The sequence below is a fragment of the Somniosus microcephalus genome, chromosome 3 (assembly GCF_052327205.1).
Source record: "Somniosus microcephalus isolate GS21.2 chromosome 3, FLI_Smic_1.0, whole genome shotgun sequence".
Classification (NCBI taxonomy): Eukaryota; Metazoa; Chordata; class Chondrichthyes; order Squaliformes; family Somniosidae; genus Somniosus; species Somniosus microcephalus.
This window is the reverse complement of record NC_140989.1, coordinates 172,392,582-172,416,993: the sequence shown is the minus strand read 5'-3', so window position 1 is coordinate 172,416,993 and position 24,412 is coordinate 172,392,582. Positions and strand designations below refer to the sequence as shown.

The following is a 24,412-nucleotide window of genomic DNA, read 5'->3' as shown; positions in this document are numbered from 1 at the left end:
GGGCATGTTCATCAGGGCAGAAGTATTTGGCTAAAGAGACATTGGCCTCGATTTTCTGCCAGCCGTCGGGCGGCTTTTTAGGCGGCCGGGGGCCGAAAATCACCGAAAAAGCGGGTCGCGACCCCCCCGCCTGATTCCCTGCCCCGTCCGACTTTTGGACCGCCGTTTCTCCGCAACCCGCTTCAGTCCCGCCTGCCGCTGGCGGGACTGTCCGTCGGAACACTAATGAGCAATTATTACCTTGTTTAAGTCGATTTTCAGGGGCCGTTGCGATTTTGGGGCTTTCCTCACATCAAACACGCCTGCGGGGAACCCCGCTGATGAAACCTGGCGTGAAGCTTGCCGGCTTGCTTGCTGTCAGCTGCAGGTCATTCGGAAAAGTTGCGATTTAAAGGGACAGCACTTGTATGTTGAAGGACCTTGTTGCTGCAGGCTTGGGGCTACTTCTTCAAGGCTTAGGCACAGCTGTGGAAGGTTGGAGCCTCACACACTTCTCCAATGTGATCTCCTGGGAAGCCCCTCACTCAGCGCTTCCTCAGCGGAGGCATCTATGAGAAGCATGGGACGCTTTTTTTCTTTCCCTTCTTGCCATTAGCGGATCTCCAGCAGCAGAGGCGGCAGCAGCAGAACCAGGAACAGCATGATGAGCACCAGGAGCACCAGGCTGCTGCTCACTCACCTGAATCTGCACAGGCCAGAAGGGGCCAGCGCTTGGAAGTGGCTTGAGAGCACCTTGCTGCGCCTTAGGGGGCCATGGGGACCCGTTTCTGCACTGGCAGTCCTACTCAGAAGGACTTCCATGAAGATCTGGTTTCTCTGTTCAATAGATGGCCAACGCTCCTCAAGAGATGTCATTCTCTTATGAGCACTCACCATGTTTTCCGTACCCTGGCGAGTTATCTCCTCCATGGAGGTAGCCAACCTTTCCATGGTGATGTGTTCATGCGCCAATGACTCCACAAAGGCTCTGCTCATGGTCGCTATGGACTCCTCCATTCGCTCCACACTCGCAGTGACCCTGGAGACAAAACCTGCCAGAGACTCCTGCATCTGTGTATGGAGATCCATCACCTCTTCTCTTGCGGATGGACCCAGAGGCAGAGAGTTGACATGCAGCGCAGCTGAGCTGAGCTGGCAGAGTCCTGCACCCTCCGACGAGGACTCTCGACTGCTGTCCCTGTCTCCAGAATCTGCTGAGGCTCACTTGTGAGCTGTGAAACACCAGGTGACAACACTATATGTCCCGAAGGACCCCCCGAGGTGTGAGTGTCTGCGCTGGTGCTGGGTGCGCTTACTTCTGCTGACGCTGCGCCCTCAGAGGTTGGAGCTTCCTCTGAGGAGTCTGGCTGCACAGCCTCTTCCTCCTCCACAGTGAGGACGGGGGCTCTGGATGGTACTGTGGGGGAGTAAAGAAAGGAGTTAGAGATGTAATGCCAAGGTTCTTCTGGTGACTCCCAGTGAGTTGGCATCTGCTGACACCTGCATCCATGCAGCATTGGTCTCAGTGGGAGGCCTCTTCCTCCCTGACCTAGGGAAGAGGACCTCCCTGTGGGCCCTAACCCCATCCAATAATGCCTGCAGTGAAGCCTCGTCAAATTTGGAGGCAGCTCGGGGTCTGGCACTGGCCACAGCTGCTGCAGGCTCCTCTGCCATCCTGTATGGCTCGTTTGGAAGCCTTCAGAGGATGCAGTGCTTGCTGTGGACCTTGAAAGCACCACGAATGATGACATCATACTGTGGGGCTTTCTGACTAGAAATGGACAATTAGCAAGGCTGCCCACATGCTGGAAATTAATTGGCCACTTGAGGGAAAATTGCGTGGAGCTGGCTGACTTTTTTGTGTGTCAGAACCCCACATTTGGGGCATTCTGACCATTTCCCACACAAGCCACAAAATTGGGCCCATTGAGATTGCTTGTGGAGACTTGTAGGTACTGAAATTTTTATTTTCATTGTTGTACTCGGGAAGCCTTCCCCAACATTCTGCAATACCTTTGGAAAGTATTGTATTTCAACAAAATGACTGAGCTAGTACTTGAGGGCTGCACAGTAGGTTTCCCAGTGGGAATTCCACTTTACACAAGGAAGAGGAGGAGCCAGGAGACTGTAAGGGAAGCTAGATTAACCAGGCAGCATCAGAGGAGTGATGGACCATCCCAGTACTATCCCATCCAGCAGGATATATTGATATATATATATATACCCAGGCACACTTTCCAAGACCTTGCCCAGGAGCTCTGTTTCAGGAGGCCGCACATCAGCCACAAAGCTTTGGAGATTGCTGCAGCTGGATTTGCAACCAATGGCCGCAGCACAGACAGTTCTCACAGCGGCAGAGAAAATGACCACAGCTTTCAACTTTTACTCTACATGCTCATTCCAGTGAGTCACAGAGGACTTTTGCCAAATCAGCCAATTTGCTATAGACTCCTCTATGAGTAAAGTCACCTGTTCCCTCTTTGCCAGGACGGCTCATTTTATATAATTCAACAGTATCCCAGACAGATGACTGAGAGGACCATCACATTTTTCAGAACGGCTGGATGCCCCAGGGTTGGGAGACTATTGACTGCACCCATCTGGCACTGCACGGCCCAAATGTAAACTAGCCATCACATCCTAATCCTGAGCCCCAACGTCAGCACTTTACTTGATCCACACTATCATACAACAGAACCAAACAGTCCTTTAAGTGCAGGTGGCCATTCTTCAATGCAGGAATATTTTACCATGGACCATGGGAGGATCTCTGCTAAATTGGAACATAGCAACTTTAATTAAGTAGTAGAAGTTCCCGGGAAAAATAAACACACTGTTGCTGGAAAATAATAGCCATGGGAAAAAAATTAAATTAAAAAATGTATTTGAATCTCCACTTCAGTAGTCTCCAAAATGAAATCAAAACACTTTTTTAAAGAATCATTTGTCCTCCCAAAATGACTTGTTTCATTTGACATACTTTTCCATGTTAATAATCAATTCTGTGGTACAAGCTGCTCTAATAGTGTTTTGCTATTATTAAAAGGGTTGACTAATGGGGGGTGTAGTTAATACAGTGGAGGACTGTGACAAAATACAGGAAGATATTAATAAACCTGCAGAACGGGCATGTAGTTGGCAAATGAACTTAAATATAAATAAGTGTAAGGTATTACAGAATAAGGAGGCCACATACTCCTTGGAAAAATAAGCGCCTAAATGGGGTAGAGGAACAGGAATCTGGGGGTACAGATACACAAATCACTAAAAGTAGCAACGCAGGTTAATAATGCCATAAAAAAGCAAACAAAGCACTGGGGTTCATTTCTAAGGGGATAGAATTGAAAAGCAGGGAAGTTATGTTAAACTTGTACAGAACCTTCAAAAGACGTCTCCTACCAACTGCACCACTCGCCTCACACACTCAATGCAGGACACCGCTGCCGCCCCCCCCCCCCCCGGCCACAATCACTCACCTACCAGTAATCTGTACCAAACATGAGGCACACCTTCCATTCCTAGCTTCACTTCACCCCCTTGGAGGAGACGGTGCTGGCCATTCTTGGCAGGGGCATGACTGAGTCCTTGGCTAGCAGGGCGAGGCTGAAAGGATACAAGATGCTGGTATCCTCATACGTTACCCTCTTTCTTGCATGCACCTCTTGCTTTCCCGCCCTCCCCTCACCACAACTCCACCCTTGTGTCTTCCTCATTTCACACACCCAAGAAATGCAGCCTGCTCAGCCAGTGGGTCAACAAGAAGAGGAAGAGGAGAGTGAAGAAGAAGAAGAAACACCATCACTCGATTTCACACTCCCAGCCACCAGCCCCTCAAGGTTGACCAGCAAGACCATTTGCAGTGTCCCCCACTTCCACCAGCCACGCTGCAGCCACTGGGGTAGCACTGGGTGACATTAGTAGGATAGGCAAAGGCAGACACAAGACAGTCACTAAGGGAATGCATAAGGGTGATTAGTTGATTTCTTGATGTCATATTGGATGGATAGATGTACTGTATATAGTTGGATTGGAAAGTTTGCTTTGTGGTGGCTTTTATTTCAGCATTGTGGCCAAGAGGACGCTGTGTTGGTCAGTAACAGAGGGAAGGGAAAGTGTGGGACTAATGTTGAAAGGGAAATTGGGGTTGTGGTCACTGGTACCGCAGGTGGATGATTCCACCCCGGATATCCCGGCCAGAAAGGGGCTGTCTGTGTTGCAACATTTCTTCTGCTTTCTTCTCTTCTCCTTCCTCCTCCTCTGCGTCTTCCTCTTCTGTGTCTTCCTCTTCCCACTGCGAGCTGTAAATCTGAAATAAAAGCAGAAAATGCTAGAAATACTCAGCAGCTCAGGCAGCATCTTGACCTGAGACGTGAACTCTGTTTCTCTCTCCATGGATGCTGCCTGGTCTGCTGAGTATTTCCAACATTTTCTGTCTTCTCAGAGGCCTTCCTTTGCCATCTGAGGTCTTGCAAGCTTCCAGCAGTACTCCCTGCACACTTTAAAAACTTTTAACATGTATTGCACCAAACCACTACTTAAATAAAATATTAAAAATCCATTCCAAAAGCTTAAGTGCAAACTTACCTGAAAGATATGTGTGTCCCTTTAAGAAATGCTGACACCGTCTCTGTCAGTCTGCTGCACGCTCGCTTTTCTGAGCGAGTTTAGGATCCAGCGCTAAGGTCCAAGTTCGCAGAGCATGACGTTAAGCCGGCGTGATGCACGCTCTCTATATTTGCATCTCCAGGGCCAGTACTAAGGCCCTCACCAAAATGGCGGCCGCCGAGTTCTGCGCCAGAGAAGGGCATTAGAGTGGCGGCTGCTGTCTTTTTCCTGGATTGCGGTGGTAACTCGTGACGGCAGGTAACTCAACTTCTGGGTCTTTGATTTTTGACACCTGATTTGGTACATTTATCAACATTTTGGAACCCACTGTAATTCTGAAAGTGAATCTGTGCATTTTTAAAATTTTGTAAAGCACATCATTATTCCAAGCCCGTCCCTATTTTATTTACAAACTGTGGCAATTCCACAAGTACATAAAGGAATTGTCAATTAAAGCCAATTAATGTATTCACACAAGGGAACATCCATCTTCTCTCGAAAGCTTTTGCAACTTGTTTTGAAGAAATTAAACTTCACATAAGATAACAGGCAGGCATGCAGACGTTTCTTCTAATGAAAATAAATCGTTTTTAGAATTTACACTTTAGCAACTTGTTATTTATATCTTTTTGGGGAACAAACGCTAAATAAACACACCTTTAAGTGGGACTCTCAGAAGCCAACAGCTCATTTTAAAATTCTCTGGCCCCAGTTTGTGTGTAATAATGGGAGAAAGTGAAATCTGATAAATTGGAGGGCGGGTCTGGAATCAGTTTAGTTCTGATCAGTTCCCGACCCACCTTCCAAATGATCTGATTGGTCAATATTGACAACTTTCAATGCCAGTGAAAAAAGCAGCTATTTTTCTTGTAAAACACTGACAAGCTGACACATAGGTTGAAAAGCTGACTGTTGGCATATATATGTATAATGTAAGTGTAAAAATGTTAAACTTGTAATTTGTCATTTTTCATCTTGTTGAATAAATAGAGATTCTCTTAATACAGCAAACATTGATTTAAAGTTAATAGGGAAGGCAAGTACTCCCATGTTATAGAGAAAACTAGTGTACTTACCAACATTTTGTTTGACTTTTGTTTCTGAAAAAAATGTTGATCTTCTCAGCTGCCGGGTGGGGTGCAAGGCCGGATCTTGCTTCCAGTTTGGTTCCAATGTAGAGAGCATTCCCTTGCATTGTGGAGTAGCTCCATTGTAAACAGGACTGTGATCTTTGCCAGGCCTAAGAGCTGACCTGGAGCCTTGTGTCCCAGCCAGAGTTAAATTTCCCGGAATCCTGTGGCTCCAGGGTGGTACTCGGGCCTGTTTGAAATTGCAGCTCCCGCTGCTTACAGAGGAGCTTCTCTGGGCCACTCTCTGCCAATGATGACATGGAGCAGCTAGTAGAGAGAGAAGCCAGGCTTTTGTGTATTTCCTCAAAGGTTAAGAACATCAACATTTTTTAAACTTTGAATAGAATTGAGACAACATAACTATAACTATAAAATAGAGGAGTACCTAGAATTCCTCCTAGACCCGAGTTCCCCTTTAAGTAAACCATCTGCATTATTTTGGAATTAAGATCATAAATCTCTGCAAATTAAGCTTTTAACCACTGCACTGATTACTCTTCCTAATTTTCCCAAGCATGTTTGTTTTGGCATCATCCAAAGCTCTTATTAATATGGTGATGTAGGAATTAACGAATTCCTACAAATAACTGAGATCGACACCAGGAACGATTAAACAGGTCTTTACTCAACGGAGATGCCACGAGGACTGACTGGGCCGTCCTGTGGTTTGCGACGTGACGTCATCGCGTTTGCCCGCGTTTTCCCACACTCCTAAAGGGGCCACGCCCCGCACATGCAAACTCTATATACAAAACACAGTAATGCCTAACACAATGGTGCAGGTTTAGGCTGGTGTTAGAATTTCGTTAAAGAGAATTATATACAGTTAGCCAGAGTCATTCAGTGGTTCTGCCACATGCGTCCCCCCAGAATTCGCTTTAACGGACAAAGTCAAAGGTGAGGGGGTCTGACAACCCTGTCAGAACGACTCCTGTACTCTCGAGGCAGAGGCTGCTGGGCGGTTGGCGGTCTGGCGGACAGTCGCACTGGGTCTGTCGTAACGACGACGGGTGGCTGACCCCGTCTCGGCGGTTGTGCTGTCTCGATGGGGCGGTCGAGGTCCAAATGTGCTGGCTTTAAACGGTCGACCGAAATGTGGTCCGGTTTACCACTGACATCTACCGTGAAGGTTTTGTCCCCTGCTTCCAACAAGCGGAAGGGACAGTTATATGGGGCCTTGAGCGGATCCCTATGCGCGCCATGGCGAATAAAGACGTATTCAGCCTTGTGAAGCTCCGTGGGAACGTGTGACCTCTGCAGCCCGTGGTGCGAAGTGGGCACCGGTGCGAAACATCTGGCCGCCTCTTGGTGACTAGCAAGCTGGGCAGACGTGGACCATTGCTCCGTCGATGTTGGTAGGAAGTCACCTGGGACCCGCAGCGGCTGACCATACACCAGCTCCGCTGATGAAGAGTAAAGGTCTTCTTTGGGGGCTGTGCGAAGGCCCAACAGGACCCACGGTAGCTTGTCTGCCCATCCAGCGTCCTGGAGGCCGGTTCTCAGGGCGGCCTTCATTGACCGGTGGAAGCGTTCGCAGAGGCCATTCGCCTGTGGGTGGTAGGCTGTGGTGTAATTTGACACCGAGTCCTTGGGCCACTGCATTCCAGAGTTCAGAGGAAAACTGCGGTCCCCTGTCTGACGAAATATCGGCGGGTACTCCGAAACGGCGATCCAGGAGGAAATGAACGCCCTGGCCATGTCCGCCGAAGTAGTGGATGACAGGGGGACCGCCTCCGGCCATCTGGTGGTGCGGTCAACCATGGTCAGGATGTGTGAAAAACCATGGGAGGGTGGGAGTGGTCCTACCATGTCCACGTTGACGTGGTCAAAACGTCGCTCCGGAACTGTGAAGGCGGCCAACGGAGCTTTGATGTGGCGCTGTACCTTGGCATTTTGGCAGACCACACAGGTATTGGCCCAGTCGCGGACATCCTTATGCATGCCATGCCATACAAATTTCGCTGACATCAGTTTCTGAGAGGCCTTCATTCCAGGATGTGACAACCCATGTATGGCGTCGAACACTTTGCGGCGCCAGACGACCGGCACGATAGGGCGAGGATCCTGTACGGAGACGTCACACAACAGTGTGGTACCTGCCGAATGGAACTTGACGTCGGCCAACTGGAGGCCAGTGATGGCCGTTCAGTAAGCTTGGACTTCCGGGTCTGAGGCTTGGTCCGCTGCCATGAGGGCGTAGTCGATGCCCAAATGAACCATATTGACGATCGCGTGGGAGAGGCAGTCTGCCACCAGGTTGTCCTTACCGGCCACGTGTCGTATTTCCGTGGTGAATTCGGATATGTAGGTCAGTTGACGCTGCTGTCGGACTGACCACGGTTCGGCGGTCTTGGACATTGCAAAGGTCAGCGGCTTATGGTCCACAAAAGCGGTGAAAGGACGTCCTTCCAGAAGGAACCGAAAATGGCGGATGGCCAGAAAAAGGGTGAGCAACTCCCGGTCGAACGTGCTGTATGCTCTCTCGTTCTGCCGTAGTTGACGGCTGAAGAATGCCAATGGCTGCCACGTCCCGTTCACCCACTGCTGTTGCACGGCACCGACTGCGTAGTCCGACGCGTCGGTGGTGAGGGCGATGGTGGCTCCTGGCAGTGGGTGCGCCAGCATAGTTGCGTTGGCTAAGGCGCTTTTGGTGTCGGCGAACGCTCGGGCCATGTCATCCGTCCAGTCTACCGGGTTCTTGCCAGTCTTGCCCTTGAGGGCCTCGTACAGGGGCTGCATGAGTAGTGCTGCCTTAGGCACGAAACGGTGGTAAAAGTTTACCATGCCTAGGAATTCCTGCAGGGCCTTTATGTTCTGCGGGCGTGGCAAGGATGTCACCGCCTCTACCTTCGAAGGTAAAGGAGAACCGCTCCCTCTGAGGTGATGCGATGCCCCAGGAAGTCAATTTGGTGCAGGCCAAACTGACACTTGGCCGGGTTGATAATCAGGCCGTGTTGGCTGAGGCGTCGAAAAAGGGTGCGTAGGTGACAGGTATGTTCTTCCTTAGTAGGACTGGCAATTAGAATATCGTCCAGGTAGACGAAGAGGAACTTGAGGTCCCGCAGCACGGAGTCCATCAGGCGTTGGAAAGCCTGGGCGGCGTTCTTCAACCCAAAAGGCATCCGTAAAAACTCGAAGAGGCCGAATGGGGTGATGACTGCGGTCTTCTGGACGTCTTGTGGATGAACTGGGACCTGGTGGTAGCCCCGGACGAGGTCGACTTTTGAGAACACGGTGTTCCCTGCCAAATGGGCAGAGAAATCCTGGATATGGGGGATCGGGTACCGATCAGGAGTGGTGGCGTCGTTTAGTCATCGATAGTCGCCGCATGGCCGCCATCCGCCGCCAGGCTTCAGGACGATATGAAGGGGTGAAGACCAGGGACTATTCGACCGGCGAATAATCCCTAACTGTTCCATGGTTGCGAACTCCGCCTTTGCGACCGCCAGCTTGCCAGGTTCTAGGCGCCGGGCCCGCGTGTAGACCGGGGGGCCGTTGGTGGTGATGTGGTGTTCCACACCATGTTTCGTGGCTGTTGAGGAGAACGTGGGTCTTGTCAGGTCGGGGAATTCGCTGAGCAGGCGAGCGAACTCATCAGGAGTTGGGAACACACAGGAGACGGTGCGTGACGTAGTGTTACTGTGGTAACACGGAAGAGAATTAAAAGTTGCTGCGTTGATCAACCGCCGGTTCCTAACATCGACCAGGAGGCTGTTGGCGCACAGGAAATCCGCACCGAGGAGGGGCTGGGAAACTTTGGCCGTAACAAACTCCCAGTGAAAACGTTGCCCCCCCCGAGGCACAACTCCACTCGCTGTCTGCTGAAGGTCCGAATTGTTCCGCCATTGGCCGCTTCAAGGGCGGGGCCGTGATTCCCCGTCTGCACATCAAGGGCGGACGCGGGTAAAATGCTGCACTGCGCTCCGGTGTCGCACAGAAAACGACGACCGGAGAGAGTATCGGTGATAAAGAGCAATTTTCCCGTGTTGCCGATCGCCATCGCGGCCGCGGGGTGCCTGTTAGACCCGTTCCTCAGTGGTCACAGTGTCAGTTGTTGGTTTTTTGTTTGGGGAAAACTGCAGGGAGGGCGGCAACGCTTCGCTTTCGTGCTGAACTGCGCGTGGTAGAAACACAGCCCAGCAGGCGGACGAGCCGGGGCGGCGTCTGCGGGGGGTGGGTGCCTCGTGGCAGCGCAGTACTGCCGAGTTACAGCGAAAATTTTGTCAGCCTCCGCAGCGAGTGTTGCGCAGTCTTCAACGTCAGATCTGGCCAGGGCAGCTTGTACCTGTTCAGGCAGTTGGCTGAGGAAAATCTCGCAGAATAGGAAACATTCCCATTCTGAGCCCAGGAGTGTGAGCATTTGGCTCATCAACTCTGAAGGCTTGGAGTCCCCGAGCCCGGGCATAGCAAGTAATCGACTGGCGTGCTCCGATTTTGTGAGCCCGAAAACCTGCAGTAACCGCGCCTTGAGGGTTTCATACTTGCGCTCCGTTGGGGGGTTTTCGAGGAGGCTGACGATCCGAGAGGCGGTAGAGCTGTCGAGTGCGGCGACCACGTAAAGATACTTGGTCTGATCCGCATCGATGTTCCTCAGGGCGAACTGGGCTTCGACCTGAATAAACCACGAGGGCGCTTGCTGTTCCCAGAACTGTGGTAGCTTTAGGGAAACGGCGTTTGCTTCCATGCTGTGCTCTTCTTTTGTGAAAACGTTCACAAAAACGGGGTCACCAATGTAGGAATTAACGAATTCCTATGAATAACTGAGATCGACACCAGAGAACGATTAAACAGGTCTTTACTCAACGGAGATGCCACGAGGACTGACTGGGCCGTCCCGTGGTTTGCGACATGACGTCATCGCGTTTGCCCGCGCTCTTAAAGGGGCCACGCCCCGTACATGCAAACTCTATATACAAAACACAGTAATGCCTAACACAATGGTACAGGTTTAGGCTGGTGTTAGAACCTCATTAAAGAGAATTATATACAGTTAGCCAGAGTCATTCAGTGGTTCTGCCACAGTGAAAGGATTAAGAATTGAACACAGGAAGAAGTACAAGTTGTATCATATTTATCAGTCAACAAACCATACTGGAATCACCAGATCACCAGTCAGTTATCAGAAATACACATTTCCACTTTTATAACAGGCTTATGATGTGAGATCTAGTATGGCAGAGGATTCAGCTAATTCGCAGATTTGTATTAAAAGGCCCATTTGTATTGTTATTTAGTTCATTTATTTTTCTGATCTATACCATTCATCTTTTTTTCTGTTTGTGACGTATGAGATACTCTCTATGTTCAGAGTGTTTAAGATGAGTAAAGGAGTTGATAAACCCGTTCAGTGGTGATGTCAGGAAGCAATTCTTCACACAAAGGATATTGGAAATCTGGAACTCTCTCCCACAAAAAGCTGTTGAGGCTAGGCCAATTGAAAATTTCAAAACTGAGATTGATAGATTTTTGTTAGGCAAGTGTTGCAGAACCAGGGCGGGTGGATGGAGTTAAGATACAGAGCAGCCATGATCTAATTGAATGGCGGGACAGGCTCAAAGGGCTGAATGCCCTACTCCTGTTCCTAGAGTGAGAAATCCAATAACAATTTTGTAATACGATACTTAATACAGTATATTACCTTCATGGAAGTTTTGTCTTTCTTTTGCAAAGATTAACGGCACTGGAAAACTGGAGCATCCCTCGGGTGCGATATATGAAGGAGAGTTTAAAGACAATGCATTCCATGGTATGGGGACCTACACATGGCCAAATAGGTTAAAATATATTGGAAACTTCAATGAGAACAAGTGAGTGACTAAACATTTGTATATAATGTGGGCTGTATTTAGTTTGAGGAGAAGATATGTGTGAATGGGCTTCCACAGATGTACCAGCAACTAGTGGGAACAGCCTTTCCCCGTCTAGTCTATCCAAACCTGTCATAATCTTGTACACCTCTATCAAATCATCCCTCAACCTCCTTTGCTCTGATGAAAACAAATCCAGCTTCTCCAACCTGTCCTTGTAGCTAAGATCCCCCATCCCCGGAACCATTCTGGTAAATCTCCTCTGCACCCTCTCAAGGGCCTTCACATCCTTCCTAAAGTGTGGTGACCAGAACTGGATGCAATACTCCAGTTGTGGCCTAATCAGCGCTTTATAAAGGTTCAGCATAACTTCTCTACTTTTGTACTCAATACTTCTATTTATGAAGCCCAAGATCCCATATGCTTCGCTAACCACTCTCTCAAAATGTCCTGCCACCTTCTGGGACCTATGCACATTAACTCCCAGGTCCCTCTGTCCCTGCACACACTTTAAAACTGTGCCATTAAGTGTATATTGCCTCTCCCTGTTCCTTCTGCAAAAATGCATCACCTCACACTTCTCTATTAAATTCCATCTGCCACTCGTCTGCCCATTCTGCTAGCCTTTCTATGTCCTGCTGCAGTCGATTGGAATCATCCTCACTGTTTGCCACACCCCCAAGTTTGGTGTCATCGGCAAATTTAGAAATTCTACTCTATATTCCAATATCCAGGTCATTTATATATATATCACAAAAAGCAGTGGCCCCAGCACTGACCCTTGGGGAACACCACTGTCTTTCATCCTCCAGTCTGAAAAACAGCCATTTACCACAACTCGCTGATTTCTATCCTTAAGCCAATTCCTTATCCAAGCTGCCACTGACCCACCTATTCTATGAGCCTCAATTTTGTTAACCAGCCTTCTATGTGGTACTTTGTCAAACGCCTTCCTAAAATCCATGTAGACAACACCCATTGTCTCTGTATCAATCCTCCCTGTTACTTCGTCAAAAAATTCAATTAGGTTAGTCAGACACGATCTGCCTTTTACAAATCCGTGTTGGCTCTCCTTAATTAACTTAAACCTCTCCAAGTGCCTGTTAATTTTGTCCTTGATTATTGTTTCTAAAACTTTACCCACCACTGATGTTAAACTGACCGGCCTGTAGTTACTAGGATTGTCCTTACACCCTTTCTTGAACAATGGTGTCACATTTGCCACTTTCCAATTCTCAGGCACCTCCCCCTCATCTAGGAAAGATTGGAAAATTATGGCAAGCCCTTCTTGCTATCTCCTCCCTCAATCCCTTAGCAATCTGGGATGCAAGCCATCTGGACCAGGTGACTTATCCACTCTAAGCATACCCAGCCTTTCTAGTACATCCAGTCTATCAATTTTCTCCCCTTCCATTGCTTCTACCTTTTCTACTTCTACCGATATTTTGTCAGCACCCACCTCCTTAGTAGACAACTATACAAAGTACTCATTGAGTATTCTAGCCTTGCCCTGTGCCTCTAAGCATATATCACCACCTTTGTCCCTAATAGGCCCCACCCCACCTCTTACTACCCGCTTACTGTTTACATGCTGGTAGAAGATTTTTGGGTTCCCTTTTATGTTAACTGCCATTCTACTCTCATATTCTCTCTTTGCCAATCTTATTTTCATCTTCACTTCCCCTCTCAACTTATTGTATTTGGTCTGGTTCTCCCTTGAAGAGTTCACCTGACATGCATCATACACCCTCTTTTTTTTGTTTCATCATCTTCTCTATCTCCCTCGTCATCCAAGGAGCCCTTGCTTTGGTTCCCTTACTCTTCCCTCTTGTTGGAATGTACCTAGCCTGTACTTGGAACATCTCCTCCTTAAAGATCACCCATTGTACCATTACAGTTTTTCCTGTCAGTCTTTGGTTCCATTTTACCCTGGCTAGATCCTTTTGCATCCCATTGAAGTTAACCCTATTCCAGTTTAGAAGTTCCACTCTAGATTGTTCCTTGCTCCTCTCCATTGCTAATCTAAATCTTATGATACGATGATCACTCGTACCCAAGTGTTCTCCCACAGACACTTGGTCGACCTGGCCCACCTCATTCCCCAGCACCAGATCCAGCAATGCCTCCTTCTTAGTTGGGCCAAGAACATATTGGTCAAGGACATTCTCCTGAACACATTTCAGAAATTCCTCCCCCTCCTTTCTCTTTACCCTAGCATTATCCCAATCGATATTTGGGTAATTAAAGTCCCCCAATATCACCACTCTATAGCTCTTGCATATCTCTGCAATTTCCCTGCAGATTTGCTCCTCTACCTCCCTCTCACTATTTGGAGGCCTAGAGAATACCCCAATAGTGTGATCAGACCCTTTTTGCACCTCAACTCTAACCAAATGGATTCTGTCCTTGTGCCCTCAAAAACATCCTCCCTTTCCAACACTACAATGTCTTCCTTAATCAGCACTGCCACCCCACCTCCCTTTTTTCCTTCCCTATCTTTTCTGAACACCTTGTACCCTTGAATATTAAGTGCCAAGTCCTCACCGCTTTTAGCCACGTTTCCATTATTGCCACAACACCATATTGCCATATGGCTAATTGTGCTTGTAGCTCACCAACCTTATTCTCCACACTTTGTGCGTTTACGTACATTCTAAACCCATTTTTGAATTTTTTGTAGTCTTTCTTAGTCTGCTCCTCTCTAATATGGTACTACTTCCGCCTCTAGTACTACTTTCTTCTCTAGTACTATCCAACCCACTCACTCTTATATCCTTTTATATCCTATAATCTACATCCTAGGGTACTTAAGGAAGTGGCCCTAGAAATAGTAGATGCATTGCTGATCATCTTCCAACATTCGATGGAATCTGGAACAGTACCCATGGATTGGAGGGTAGCTAATGTTACCTCACTATTCAAAAAAGGTGGTAGAGAGAAAACGGGGAATTACAGACCGGTAAGCCTGACATCGGTAGTGGGGAAAATGCTAGCATCCATTATAAAATATGTAATAGCAGAGCACTTGGAAAACAGTGACAGGATCGGACAAAGTCAACATGGATTTACAAAAGGTAAATCGTGCTTGACTAATCTACTGGAACTTTTTGAGGATGTAACTAGTAAAATAGATAAGGGAGAACCAGTGGATGTGGTGTATTTGGACTTTCAGAAGGCTTTCGATAAGGTCCCACATAAGACATTAACGTGTAAAGTTAAGGCACATGGGATTGGGGGCAAGGTATTGACTTGGATAGAGAATTGGTTGGCAGATAGAAAGCAAAGAGTTGGAATAAATGGGTCTTTTTCCGAGTGGCAGGTAGTGACTAGTGGGGTACCGCAGGGATCGGTCCTTGGACCCCAGCTATTCACAATATATATTAATGATTTAGACAAGGGAACTAGATGTAATATCTCCAAATTTGCAGATGACACAAAGCTGGGTGGGTGTGTGTGCTGTGAGGAGGATGCCGAGAAACTACAGGATGATTTGGACAGGTTGGGTGATTGGGCAGAAGCATGGCAGATGCAATATAACGTGGATAAATGTGAGGTTATCCATTTTGGTGTCAAAAACAGGAAGGCAGATTATTATCTGAATGGCAATAGATTGGGAGAAGGGGCAGTGCAATGAGACCTGGGTGTCTTTGTGCACCAGTCGCTGAAGGTAAGCATGCAGGTGCAGCAGGCGGTTAAGAAGGCAAATGGTATGTTGGCCTTCATAGTGCGAGGGTTTGAGTACAAGAACAAGGATGTCTTGCTGCAGTTGTACAGGGCCTTGGTGAGACCACATCTTGAGTATTGTGTGCAGTTTTGGTCGCCTTATCTGAGGAAGGATATTCTTGCCATGGATGGCAGGAATGACGTATGAGGAGAGATTGGGTCGATTGGGCTTGTACTCGCTGGAGTTTAGAAGAATGAGAGGGGATCTCATTGAAACTTATAAAATTCTGACAGGATTGGACAGACTAGATGCAGGGAGGATGTTCCCGATGGTCGGGGAATCCAGAACCAGGGGTCACAGTCTAAGGATAAGGGGTAGGCCTTTTACGACAGAAATGAGGAGGAATTTCTTCACCCAGAGAGTGGTGAACCTGTGGAATTCTCTACCACAGAAGGCAGTAGAGGCCAATTCATTAAATATATTCAAGAAGGAGTTGGATATATTTCTTAAGGCTAAAGGGATCAAGGGGTATGGGGAGAAAGCAGGGACCGGGTACTGAACTTGGATGATCAGCCATGATCACATTGAATGGTGGAGCAGGCTAGAGGGGCCGAATGGCCTACTCCTGCTCCTGTCTTCTATGTTATGTACCTTATTCCTCCTTTCTACTCCTATATGCTGGTACCCATCCCCCTGCCAAGCTAGTTTAAACCCTCCCCAACAGCACTAACAAACCTCCCTGCGAGAATATTGGTCCCGGCTCTGTTGAGGTGTAACCCATCCGGCTTGTACAGGTCCCACCTTCCCCAGAAATGGTCCTAATGCCTCAGGAATCTAAAGCCCTCCCTCCTGCACCATCTCTCCAGCCAAGCATTCATCTGTTCTATCCTCCTATTCCTGTACTCACTAGCACATGGCACTGGGAGTAACCCAGAGATTACTATCTTTGTGGCCCTGCTTTTTAATCTATTTCCTAGCTCCCTATAGTCTGCCTGCAGGATCTCATCCCTCTTTCTGCCTATGTCGTTGGTACCGATATGGAAAGTGACCTCTGGCTATTCACCCTCCCCCCTCAGAGTGTCCTGCAGCCGCTCAGTGACATCTTTGACCCTGGCACCAGGGAGGCAACATACCATCCTGGAGTCACGCCTGCACCCACAGAAATGCCTATCTGTCCCCTAACTAATGAATCCCCTATCACTATTGCTCTTCCACTCTTCTTCCTCCCACCCCCCCGCCCCCCCCCCCCGTGCAGCTGAACCGGATTGAATTATTTGAAGAGGTGATTAAAGTAGTGGACAGGGAATGTCTATGGATGTTATTTCAGATGCCGTCTTTTGGATGAGACGTTAAACCGAGGCCCCGTCTGCTCTTTCAGGTGGATGTAAATGATCCCACGGCAGCACTATTTAAAAGAAGAACAGGGGAGTTATCCCCCGTGTCCTGGCCAATATTTATCCCTCAATCAGCATCATGAAAAAAAACAGACTATCTGGCCATTATCACATTGCTGTTTGTGGGAGCTTGTTGTGCTTGGCTGCCACATTTCCTACATTACAACAGTGACTACACTTGAAAAGTACATCATTAGCTGTAAAGTACTTTGCGGCATCCTGAGGTTGTGAAAGGTGCTATATAAATGCAAATCTTTCTTTTCTTTATTAACATGGACTTCCAGAATGCATTCGATAAAGTCCCTTAAAAGAGACTGTTAGCTAAAGTTGAAGCTCATGGAATTCAGGGCAAATTATTGGCCTAGTTAGGAGATAGGCTGAGCGGCAAGAGACACAGAGTAGGGATAATGGGCAGGTACTCTAATTGTCAGGATGTGACTAGTGACGTCCCACAGGGATCTGTGTTGGTGCCTCAACTATTCACTGTATTTATTAACGACTCAGCTGATGGGATAGTGAGCCACATATCAAGTTTGCTGATGACACAAAGATAGGTGGCATTGTAAGCAGTGTAGATGGAAGCATAAAATTACAAAGCTATTATTGATTAAGTGAATGGGCAAAACTGCAACAAATGGATTTCAATGTAGGCAAGTGTGAGGTCATCTGCTTTGGACCTTAAAAGGATAGAGCAGGGTACATTCTAAATGGTGAAAAGCTAAAAACAGTGGCGGTCCAAAGAGACTTGGGGGTTCCGGTACATAGATCTTTAAAATGTCATTGACAGGTACAAAAAGTAATTAAAAAGGCTAATGGAATACTGGCCTTTCTAGCTAGAGGAATATAATACAAGGGGGTAGAAGTCATGCTGCAGCTATACAAAGCCCTGGTTAGACCACACCTGGAGTACTGTGAGCAGTTCTGGGCACCACACCTTATGTATTGGCCTTGGAGGGAGTGCAGCACAGATTTACTAAAATGATAACTGGACTCCAAGGGTTAAATTACAAGGAGATATTGCCCAAACTAGGGTTGTATTCCCTGGAATTAGAAGATTAAGTGGTGATTTGATTGAAGTTTTCAAGATATTAAGGAGAACTGATGGGGTAGATAGAGAGAAACTATTTCCACTGGTTGGGGAATCTTGGACTATGGGACGTAGCCGAAAAAAATAGAGCCAGACCTTTCAGGAGTGAAGTTAGGAAACACTTCTAAACACAAAGGGTGGTAGAGGTTTGAAACCCTCTTCCGCAAACGGCAATTGATGCTGGGTCAATTATTAATTTTAAATCTGAGATTGATAGATTTCTGTTAACCAAAGGTATTAAGGGATATGGGGCAAAGGCAAGTATATGGAGTTAGGTCGCAGATCAGCCATGATCTCATTGAATGGCAGAACAGGCTCAAGGGGCTAAATGGCCTATTCCTGTTCCTATGTTCCTAAACAGAGGCATTGAATACAAAAGCAAGGAAGTTATGCTAAACCTTAATAAATCACTGGTTAAGCCTCAGCTTGAGTAGTGTGTACAATTCTGGGTACCACACTTTAGGAAGGATATCAAGTCCGTAGAGAGGGTGCAGAGGAGATTTACTAGAATGTTACCAGGGATGCGGGACTTCAGTTACATGGAGAGACTATGGTGTGGAGATGCCGGAGTTGGACTGGGGTGGACAAATGTAAGAAGTCACACAACACCAGGTTATAGTCCAACAGCTTTATTTGAAATCACAAGCTTTCGGAGCGCTGCTCCTTCGTCAGGTGAAGTGGAGAAATGCATAAAGACACAGCTTATATAGTCAGAGAATCATGTCAGATGTTTACAGGTAATGTTTCTAACTGCCATTTATCACACCTCGGCAGAGAGATAATCACAGCAATCAAAGGTGTGGATGGTGTCCAAACAGGTCAGTCAGGAAAACATTACATCAAAGAACAATGAGGTGGGGTCACAAGGGGTCAAATATTGCAGATGCTGGGGTCTGTATGAAAAACAAAAAAACAGACAAAAAACATTTTTTTTGCTGGAAATCACAGCAGGTCCAGCCGCATCTGTGTAGAGAGAACAAGCCAATGTCGACTCGAGTCTGGATGACCCTGCGTCAGGTGGGGTTACATGTAGCGTGACATGAACCCTAGATCTCGGTTGAGGCCGTCCTCATGGGTGCGGAACTTGGCTATCAGTTTCTGCTCGATGATTTTGCGTTGTCGTGTGTCTCGAAGGCTGCCTTGGAGAATGCTTACCCGAAGATCGGAGGCTGAATGTCCTTGACTGCTGAAGTGTTCCCCGACTGGGAGGGAACACTCCTGCCTGGTGATTGTTGCGCGGTGTCTGTTCATCCGTTGTCGCAGTGTCTGCATGGTCTCGCCGATGGAGAGACTAGAGAAGCTGGGATTGTTCTCCTTAGAGCAGAGAATGTTAAGGGGAGATTTAACAGAGGTGTTTAAAATCATGAAGGGATTTGATAGAGTAATTAGGGAGAAACTATTTACAGTGGCAGAAGGGTCGGTAACCAGAGGACACAGATTTAAGGTATTTGGCAAAAGAACCAGAGGCGAGATGAGAATTTTTTTTTTACGCAGTGTGTTATGATGATCTGGAATGCACTGCCTAAAAGGGTGGTGGAAGCAGATTTAATATTAACTTTCAAAAGGGAATTGGATAAATAATTGAAGGGGAAAAATTTGCAGGGCTATGGGGAAAGAGCAGGGGAGTGGGACTAATTGGGTCACTCTTTCAAAGAGCCGGCACAGGCACGATGGCCCAAATGGCCTCCTGTACTGTATCATTCTATGTGGCTCAGCTACTCACTGTCTTCACCAGCTGGTCTACCAAAGGAGATGCTTGCAATATTTCCTTAAGTTCCCGATGTCAGAGTACCATCATATTTAATGCAGACCTCACTAACAGGCATATATGATACAGCCAAGCTTTTAAGAAGCAATGTGAAGCTCATCTATTTTATGCAACATTCTTTCCATCCTACTCGGGTAATATGTTTTAAATGTATAAGTTATATGCAAGAATATATAAATGTCGTTTCGATGGTATACTCTTTCATCAGTTGTTCCTTTGCAGGTTGGAAGGGGAAGGCAAGTTCATAGATGCAGAAGACTATGAATGGTTCGGTACATTTCATTACAAAGCTGCACCGGGGCTGAAGTTGAAACTGGATATGTAATCCCTGTCTGGATAGGACTGATTTCTGGAACATTGTCATGGAGCCACATTTCTGAATGATGTTTTCTTTTAAATACCGCCGAGTGTTTTTGTACAACTAAAAATATTACAGTAGAAATTTAGTTTTCTTTCAAAGAATCCACATGATACACTTTCTGTTTTGTTTACACTAAAACATCCAATTGGATAGTTCTAATATGTTAACTTTAACTAAACAAATAAAACACAAAATTAACTAGAATATTCTGATTATTCGATCAGGATACAACTGGAGATAATGGAGTTGACAATGTGATGTGGGCGCAGAGGTGCAGTGTTGGCGGGACCACTTCTCCTGGGGCAGTGTATGCTGACAGTGCCGTGGGCTGACCTCGCACTGTAATATGAGATTAGTTCACATACATAATATTGTGACGATGCCAGCACACGCTGCATAATGCCTGGGAGAGCATCAGGGTCAAGGGGTGGGTACCCGGCTCTTAAATGTTTGCCGGTCACCCTTGAAGCTGTCTTTCTACTGAGGGGGAAGAAATGATTGGAGCCAGGCAACAAAGCAGAACTGCTCCATTCCAAGATTCAGCTTTGGAGGATCCCGTGGAGAAGGTTGGTTGTTTTTGGAGCTGAGGGACATCATCCAATGAAGAGTTGCAGGCTGTCTTACGTGTTCACTGATCCTGGGAACATCTGGTAAAGAAAGTTTCTGATCTCCATAAGGTTGCGTACACTTTGCTTAATTCTACTACAACAACAACTTGCATTTATATAGCACCCTTAACATAGTAAGACGTCCCAAGGCGCATCACAGGAGCATTATCAAATAAAATTTGACATCAAGCAACATAAGATATTAGGACAGGTGACCAAAAGCTTGGTCAAAGTAGTAGGTTTTAAGGAGCATCTTAAAGGAGGAGAGGGAGGTAGAGAGGTTTAGGGAGGGAATTAGAGCCTAGGCAGCTGAAGGCACAGCTGCCAATGGTGGAGTGATGAAAATTGGGGATGCGCAAGAGGCCAGAATTGGAGGAGCGCAGAGTTACATGGGATGTACAGCACAGAAACAGGCCATTTGGCCCAACTAGGCCATGCCGGCATTTATGCTCCACTCGAGCCTCTTCCCGTCTTTCCTCATCTAACTTTATCAGCATAACACTCTATTCCCTTCTCCCTCATATGCTTATCTCACCTCCCCTTAAATGCATCTATACTATTCGCTTTAACCACTCCCTGTGGTTGCGAGTTCCACACTCTCATCGCTCTCTGCGTAAAGAAGTTCCTTCTGAATTCCCCATTTGATTTCTTGGTGCTTATATTGATGGCCTCTAGTTTTGCTCATCCCCACAAGTGGAAACCACTCTCTGTATCTACTCTTGTGAAGGAATAGCCATGATTCAAAGAAATACACAATACTATGAACAGAATTCTGATATTAATACAGAATATACCAGGTTGAAAAATCTAAAGCCTCAAAGACACAAGTCTCAGCAGACAAGGCTGTAAACAGAGAACAGGCTTCTGAGATAAAGATCAGTTGATAACAAAGTTATAAAACACCACAGGCTTTGAAATGGGAAAGGGATATTGACCAAGAAATTAAGACCCTATTGAAAAGCAAAAACTTGCTTCCGAAGAGTCTAGAGTTTGGGTGTAACACAATGGAAGACCCAAGTGAGGTGTTAAAAACCAACACGTCGAACAGGAACATAAAATATTGATTAAACCATGTGCCTTTGTAAAAGTAACATCAAATAAGACAGGAAACACGATTAAATATGCAACCAATTGAGATAGCTAAAAAACAAGTAAACAGACTGTTAAAGTGGTTTTGATTTACATAGTGTAAATATAAAGCTGTTAGCGAGGAAAATCTGGATGGTAAAATAGAACTAACCGATTCAGGTGTTACCCAGATCAATAGTTTTATTACGAGTACACACAGGAGAACTACCTCAGCTACCCTTAGCTAGAGGTATCGTTCTCAGAGGAAAAGTGACAATACAGCTTAGTTTATACAGTTTATTAGACAACACCCATTTAATACTAATGGGGTGTATACATGGGAATATTGATACTTCATTGGTTTACATGGTTAATCAATCAACTACTAAGCCTGTCCTTCGAACTCGAGTACCCCCTGAATACATCAGTGAGAAGCTGATGGGCTGCAAAGGCTTCATTCTAACTTCGCATTCATGAGCTTATCTCTTATTCTTGTTATCAAAATAGGGAGGCAGGCATCTTCAGCAAGACATGGCCTCAGTGAACAAAGCCCCAGTCAAACTCTGCAGCCAGCTGACTATTCTCCAAAACCTGTCTGCAAAGGCCTCATCGATGTGCCTTTGTACCCTTATCTCTTTCAGGAGGCCTCCTCCAAACATGTACTCAGAGTAATTTATGAGCGGAGCTTGGAATGTCCTTGGTCACCTAAATCTATCTATGTTGGTTTTAGTTTTTTTTTAAAAGGGTTAACATAGTCAAGCATCCCACGGTGCTTTGTGTTTCGTTTTCCAGCTAACAAGACTAAATGGTACCTTTCAGACAGTTTTATACCGGTCGAATATTGAGGACATCTTTATATCCCCTAAACCAAATTTTATCCTAACAATCCCCTCTTTTGGCCCTTGGCTAAGCCCAAGGTAGCCAACACTTATCCGTCACTTATATGCAGGATGCTGTACCTCATCTTAACCAGGTTCCCTTCGTGGTGGCCACCAGTCCGGGTGGAAGAGAGGCAGAACATCTGATAGTCCTATCAAACTATGATTGTCTCCCCTTTTATATGCACCTTACCCCGGTAGATACTACTCCCGGTACCACTCAGATGTGTCCTTTGTTGAGATCAAAGAGGCACTGGGGACATTCTCACCCAGTCTCTGCTTTACTGCCTTGGCCAACTTTTTCATCCTCTGCCTAAGACATTTATTACAGGCCATGAAAATCAAGAAGCACATTACAACAAACTGCACTACATGTGAAATTAATCTAATCCAAGGATGGATCTGTATATTCAGTTCCCAACTCCAGAGGTCATCCCACCAAGTGGTGACTTTAATTCAGTCAATGTCATGCTTAATGTTCTTATTGTTCTGTTGTAGGTTATACTAAACCTTCTGGGAGAGGCGTATCTCCATTCGCAATACTTTCAAGTGTTCAGGCAACAGGGGTATCGGATACCCAAATGTGTTCTGATAGTCTTTTAAGTCTTTCTTGATATCTTCAGAAACTTGTACGGTGGTGAGGTTATGCTGGTGTATCTCCACCAATTCCTCGTGTCCAATCCGTACCGGGATTTCAGGAGTGAAGCAGAACTCTGAACTTGGAATATCACAAGTTAGATTGGCATATTTAAACATTTTCAAATTAGTTGTAACACAATATTCGCCCTTTCCGGCATATGCCACTTGAGTGGGTTTTAAATCCGCCTCTAGGGCCTCCATGGTACAATTAATATCCTGATTGGTACCAGTATTGTTAAACCCACACTGTGCCTCTGGGCTGTGTCCAATACTATGTGAACATACAGTGATAGCGTGCCTAGTAACACATCCCTCCAATTTTGTTCCAGCCAAATTCCCTTTAATCTTTACAGCATATGGTAACATATTGTGATGGGATATGTGCATTCCGTGCTTCACTACCCCAATATTCTGTATTCGGTACACCTCTCGTCCTTGGGCCTCGGGTGCTGTCACCGATATTACCAATACCAACCCTAGGAGCCCTCCCTGTCAGGTTTACATTCAACTTGTGTGGGGTGCACCCGAACCATTGCTCTCAACTGGCAAGCTGTCAAGCCTCTGCCTGCTAATGCCCGTTTAGAGGTACCGTCCTCCTTGTGCCCACCGGTCAGGTTCGCCCTTAATTGTTGATTCATTATCCATAAGGGTACTTCCCCTGCCTGTATCTGGGACAGGTTTTCTCGGGTTTGTTCCACAATCTAGTTACCATACGTGCTACATATGTCATTAGCAGCCGCCTGCTGAGATGCATTGTACTCTTTTATTAACTTATTAATGGTTTGGGCGTGTGTTTCTAGCACTGTAGCTATCTTTTGCAGATGTATGGTCAGCGTTTGATCCTCAGATAATTCCTTATCTGTATTTTCATTTGTCTTTTGTAATACATCTTTAATGCAAGACCCTAGGTCTCTAACCTTTTGATCCAGTGTCGCCAAATCAATAGTATTAACAACTGAGGTACCCATATTAAAGGCAGTTGCTGCGTCATTTATCACAGACCTTTTACGTCTCCATATCTGTCTATCTCTTTTACTGTGCCCACCACCACTCCTTGTTTTAACACCTGAGTTAAAAGGTGTTAATATAATTGTTGAGTTTTCTTAGAACACCACGTAGGTATGGCCGTATCTGTCAAATCTAGCACTACCGGTACAAGCTCATGTTGCACATTATCATACAATTAGTTTACAAGATAACTTCCATTTATCAAATCATAATTTTCCTTCTATCACTGTGGGGAAAAATTAACTTAACATTAAGAAACTTAAATTTAATAATATTCAATATCTTTAAATTTCATACTAAAGTTGTTGCTTGGTGAACTTAAACAGCTGTCAGTGGAAAGGGTTAACTCCTTTGCAGGCTTTTGAAGGTGGAGCAAAACATTATCAGCCTCACGCAATTGTGTCACTTCACGTAAA

The 24,412-nt window shown here is 46.3% G+C and overlaps 1 protein-coding gene across 4 annotated transcripts in view; it reads left to right on the top strand.

Moving 5' to 3' along the window:
• morn2 (MORN repeat containing 2) overlaps window positions 1–23,987 on the top strand; it is a 61,714-nt gene extending 37,727 nt beyond the window's left edge. For 3 of the 4 annotated variants that reach the window (XM_085981920.1, XM_085981919.1, XM_085981921.1), the window contains 2 exons: window positions 11,385–11,521; window positions 19,657–23,987. In XM_085981920.1, the coding sequence (XP_085838046.1) occupies window positions 11,385–11,521; window positions 19,657–19,759 (240 nt within the window). In that variant the 3' untranslated portion in view covers window positions 19,760–23,987. Of the gene's footprint in view, window positions 1–11,384; window positions 11,522–19,642 lie in introns of all 4 variants that reach the window. The other variant, XM_085981922.1, reaches the window with a different exon arrangement.
• The last annotated feature ends 425 nt before the right edge of the window (window positions 23,988–24,412 follow it).